At 51.9% G+C, this 5,439-nt stretch overlaps 1 protein-coding gene across 1 annotated transcript; it reads right to left on the bottom strand.

Moving 5' to 3' along the window:
• Window positions 1–246: 246 nt before the first annotated feature.
• On the bottom strand, window positions 247–3,838 carry LOC140427182 (protocadherin-10-like). Its single transcript, XM_072512768.1, has 2 exons — window positions 1,009–3,838; window positions 247–650 (listed from the first exon to the last, which is right to left on the bottom strand). Exons 1-2 carry the CDS (start codon window positions 3,523–3,525, stop codon window positions 615–617), a joined length of 2,553 nt encoding a protein of 850 aa, XP_072368869.1. The 5' UTR covers window positions 3,526–3,838; the 3' UTR covers window positions 247–614.
• Window positions 3,839–5,439: the final 1,601 nt, after the last annotated feature.

Raw genomic sequence — 5,439 nt, 5'->3', positions numbered from 1 at the left:
CTGCACCGCAACAAAACGAAATGATATTACCTGCCTTGGGTGTTGGTATTGATAGCTCACCTTGAAGCAGGTGGGATGGAGGAGGGGGAGGGAGGAGGGGAGCAGATCAAATTTTTAAATATTTGGCACTGAAACTGCAAAACCCTCAAAGCGTTAAGATGAATCTAATTTCACGCCAGCTCCGGGGCTGCAATGGTGTTATTTGAACGCCGGTGATTAAAATAGTTTGCATTTATCAAGCTGATCTTAAGCAATGCTGATCATTTTATTGCGGAGCTGTTTTATAAATCTGCTCAAAACATTTTTGTCCCCCCGCTGCAAATTATCAAAGCAGTTCAAATGGGTTCTGTACATGGCTGTTCCCTTTGATGCAGTTAATTAAATACTGTTTCTCGGATTTGCTGTGGGCATCTCCCACCCAGCGTTCATGACATGCTAATTTACTGGAGATAGTCTAGACGCAGCTTTTATTCGTGGTGGAAATAATTTTCGGCAGGCCGCGAGAAAGAGAGAGAGGAGACTTTGAGTTCACTGTTACAAGTCTGTGAGCGCGATATCCTGCACTGCACGAGGAACAGAGCGTCAGAAAGGAGGATCTCTTCATTAATTCCTGTTCAGGGAATGAACAACGCGCCGTGCAGACTTGCAACCTGTGAAAAAGATAAATCACAGGTTATGGATCATTCCAGATGTGACAACAACCCGTGTACGGCGCTCTGCGGTCTACTGGGCACACCATTCAATCAATGATTTCCCTTTTAGCCAGCGCCTGTAAATCGGTGCCAGCGGTGGGTAACTCGAGGTGTTAGTTAGGCGGGACACTGAATTAATGCACCAAGAACAGTAGCAATTCTAACCCTAAACACGAGTGCCTGCGATAGGTGGCTATTTAATAAACCGTAATATCTGCCATGAACTAATTCACATTTAAAATATTGATTTGAAAGTTTAATTCTGCCCAATGGCCAATTTCTTCAAATGTGCGTCAATTTATTTGCCATCACTCACCTCGCTGGATCCATTACTGGCCAGATTTGCCCCATCTGAGATCTGCCTTCTCCACCCAGACACGTACGGGTTAGCCGGCTTCACGTTATTCCCGGCGGCCGGGCTGTACGGTTTGAGGAACATTAAGTCGGTTTTGGCCGATTCGGGACTCAGACACACCTTGTAGCAGTAGGTTCTGGAGAGGGAGCCGCTGCCGCCCACCTCCATGCAACTCGGCTGGGCTTTAACACTGGGCGCCACCTGGAAGTTGGTGTGCGAATTGTTCAGCACGTCCCCCGGTTGCTTCCTCCGGAGGCAGCAGCCGGCGTGGCGGCGGGAACAGCAGCTGGAGAAGCGGCAGCGCTGGCCCAGGGTGCCGGCTCGGTCCTTGTGACATTTCAGGGAGACCAGCGCGATTATGGCCACCAGAAAGACGAATGAGACGGAGCCCAAAGAGACGATTAAGTAAAGGTTGAAATCGGAGAAGTATTCAATGCTCTGGGGCCGCTCTGTTAAGTCTGAGAAGGTCTCGGGGAGACTGTCCACGATTAACACGTTGATGGTGACCGAGGTGGAGAGAGGGGGCTTCCCGTGGTCCACCACATGCACCACTAGCCTCTGCTTGGGGGCGTCCTGCTCCTGGAAGCGGCGCCGGGTCCTGATCTCCCCACTGAACGGGGCGATGCTGAAGAGAGCCGGCTCGCTCGCCTGGGAGATTTGGTAAGACAGCCGCGAGTTCGGGCCGGAGTCGGCGTCCACCGCCGATACCTTCGCCACCACGGCGCCGGGCTCGGCGGATCGAGGCACCATCTCGGCCGAGCGGTTGGGGGGCAATGGGGGCAGGATTTCAGGGGCATTGTCGTTCTGATCCAGGATGATCACGTTCACTGTCACGTTGTTGTGCAGTGATGGGAAGCCCGCGTCCTGAGCTTGAACCAACACTTGGAAATTCTTCACTTGCTCATAGTCGAAAGAGCGCAGCGCGTAGAGATTGCCAGTGTTCAAGTTGATGGAGACATAAGTGGATATGGGGGTCCCCCTGATCTTACTCTCCAAGATGCAGTAAGAGACATAAGCATTCTGCTCCACATCTGGATCCAGGGCGGACACCGAGCAGATGGACGCCCCGGGCGCGTTATTCTCCATCAAATACACCGTGTAGGACGGATGGGCAAAACGTGGCGCGTTGTCGTTGACATCGGAAACCTTCACCAGGATGGTTTGGAGGGTGGAAAGGGGAGGGGAGCCTGAATCTATCACAGTCAGGCTAACATTGTATTCCACAACACTCTCCCGGTCCAGCCGCTCAGTGGTGACCAGGGTGTAATAGTTCTTGAAAGATGTCTGCAGTTTGAAGGGGAGGTGAGCTGGGATGTGGCATCTGGTCTTCCCGTTTTCCCCAGAATCCCGGTCCGTCACGCTGATCAGAGCGATCACCGTGCCCGGTAAGGCGTCCTCCCGAACGGGGCTGGACACCGAGGTGAGGAGCACCTCGGGCGCGTTGTCGTTCACATCAATGATTTCCACAACCACCGTGCAGTGCACGGCGGCCGTGTACAGTCCCTTGTCCTTAGCCTGGACATAGATCTCATAAACACTGGCTTCTTCATAATCCACCACACCCTGCACACGGATCTCGCCAGTCTGGGGCTCCACTCGGAAGATCTGGCGCAGTCTGGCCGGGGCATGGTTACTGAATGAATAAGACACCTCTCCATGGGAACCCTCGTCCAAATCGGTGGCGTTCAGCTTGATCACGAGGGTGTTCCTCGGGGCATTTTCCAGGAGGCAGACAGTGTACACCCCCTGATCGAAAACCGGGGCATTGTCATTCACATCCAGGACGCTGACGGTGACCAGAGCGGTGCCGGATCGCCCCGGGACCCCGCCGTCCACAGCAGTCAGCATCATCTGATGGAGCGCCTGATACTCCCGATCCAGGGACCTCTCCAGCACCAAGACGGGGAAGCGACTGCGTTCGCTGCGGGTCTGCACCTCCAGGCTGAAGTAGCGGTTGGGACTGAGCCGGTAGCTTTGCAGAGAATTGGTGCCCACATCTGGATCGTACGCGGTCTCGAGCGGGAAACGCGCCCCCAGGGCCACCGACTCGGCGATCTCCAGGCGGAACTCGTGCCACGGGAACCCGGGCGAGTTGTCATTTACATCGAGAATCTCCACTTCCACCCGGTATAATTCCAGTGGCGTTTCGATCACAATCTCCAAGTGCAGGAAACAGCTGGAGCTGAGATCACACAACAGCTCCCTGTCTATCTTCTCGTTCACAAACAGAACCCCATTCTCCAGATTCACCTCCAAATACTGCGTGTTGGCACCGGGGACGATGCGAAACCTGCGAGCGGACAGTTCCCTCACATCCAATCCCAAATCGTCCGCAATATTCCCAACAAAAGCCCCGTGTTTCAATTCTTCGGGAATCGAGTACCGGATTTGCCCCGTAATCAGATCCCAGACGCAAGTCGATATAACAAGCGTGACCACTTGCCATTTTAACCAGGTACTTTTTGGAAAACTCGCCATTTCCACTGAAATCTCTCGCACGGATCCCAGCCTCACAAGTTCTCCTTATTTTCAGCATTAGAAGGCAGGGGAAAACAGATAACTGGGCATTGTTTCAGTGGAGAGTTAACAAGCGATATGCGTAAAGACGCACATTGATCCTTTGGTTCCAGTGTGAAACGCCGCAGACAGGCTGACACAGAGCAGGCAGCCGCTCTTTATTTCTTCGCCCTGTTTTTGCACATTGCTTAATCCACACTCAGCTGAGTGCTCTTCCTGAATTCCCACTGTATCCGGTGAAAAGGCGGGAGTGCAGTTTGATGTAACCGATCTCCAACTCCCCTTCACCACCTCATTGGAGGACTCCGGCAGGACTAAATTAACCCTTTGAGAACTTCCAACAGCATTTTCCCAATGCCGGTTTACAATTAGCTGGGACGAGGATCCGCGCTTTTTACCAACTGTGCATTTCAAAGTGTATTGTAAAACCAAACCAACAAGGTTGAAAAGAGAAACACTTGCATTCACACAGAGCCTTTCGCCACCTCAACACATCCTCAGGCGCTTTACTACCAATAAAGTCATACTGTGATTATCACTGTTGCAATATCAGAAAACTGGGCAGTTAGTTTGTGCAAAGGAAACAGCAACGTGATACTAACTGGATACATTTCATCCGCCCTAAGGCAAGGGCCGCGGTAGATTGTATTCTTGCTCGTCTGCCTATTATTTCCCCTATTTCGGTAAATGTTAGTTATTTGAATCAACTTACGATCACGAGTGCGCCAGTTCTGGTCAAGGAATCTTTCTGATGACTTTTTAGGAAACAAATTTTTATTGGCATTTTCGATTTTATATATAGTTGCATTTCGTATGCGTTATTGTACAGTACATCAGATTACATTTATCACCATCTGTCTCGGCACGCTATCCTCCTCCCCACCGCCCCTTGGTATCCTCCCTGTTCTTCTCCCCCTCCCCCACATCACCCTTGTTCCCTTTGTTCCCCGCAGGTTCTCTCCCCGTCCCCCCACCCCCTCCCCCCATCCCCCCTCTGGATTGTGTATTCCTGTCAGTCCTCCTCCAATTTTTTTTTCTTTGTTGCTGGCCTCCAAAAGCTATTGGAACAGGCCGACAAATTGCCCCCATGCAGTAAGGAAGTCCTAATCCGACCCTCCAATGGTGTATTTCATCTTCACCAGGTGGAGAAATTCCACCAGGTCAGCGAGCCAGTCTGCAGCTGTGGGTGATGCTGCTGATCACCAGCCGAGCAGGATTCTCCGGCATGCGGTTAGGGAAGCGAAAGCAAGGGCGTTGGCCCTCTTCCCCATGAGTAGCTCTGCCTGTTCCGATAACCCAAAGATTGCCACTATTGGGCATGGCTTCACCCTCACCCCCACAACCTTGGACATTGCCTCAGAGACGGCTGTCCAGAACCTCGGAGAAGGCTGTCCAGAACCCAGCAAATTTGGGGCCTTTCTGAAGAATTCAGTACGCAATAGCACGATTATTCCAGACGGAATGAGACGATGGAATAATTCCCTGACAGGCATGCCAGGAAAAAACTGGGTTTGATTGCACACATGGGGCGTCATTCTCCGCTGGCGGGAGTCTCCGTTCTGCCGGCACCGGGGGGTTTCCCGACGGCGTGGGGCTGCCCCACAATGGGAAACCCCATTGACCGGCCGGTGTTACGGAGACTCTCGCCGGCCGGTCGACGCAGAAATGTGGCGGGGCGGGTAGGAGAATTTCGCCCATGTTTTTTGTACTACATCATTCTCTTCCATTCACTGTATTCTGCTAGAGGAATCTCCTTATTTTTTCACGGGAGACGTTGCTCTAGTTTTGGTTAAGAATTCTGCGAATGATAGAGACTACTTTTTAAAATAGAGATTTCTGTGAGTAAATGGTCAAGTAGGCTTCCATTAAGTAGGT

Source organism: Scyliorhinus torazame, chromosome 7 (genome assembly GCF_047496885.1).
Source record: "Scyliorhinus torazame isolate Kashiwa2021f chromosome 7, sScyTor2.1, whole genome shotgun sequence".
Taxonomy (NCBI): Eukaryota; Metazoa; Chordata; class Chondrichthyes; order Carcharhiniformes; family Scyliorhinidae; genus Scyliorhinus; species Scyliorhinus torazame.
This window is presented reverse-complemented; position numbering and strand designations above follow the sequence as displayed.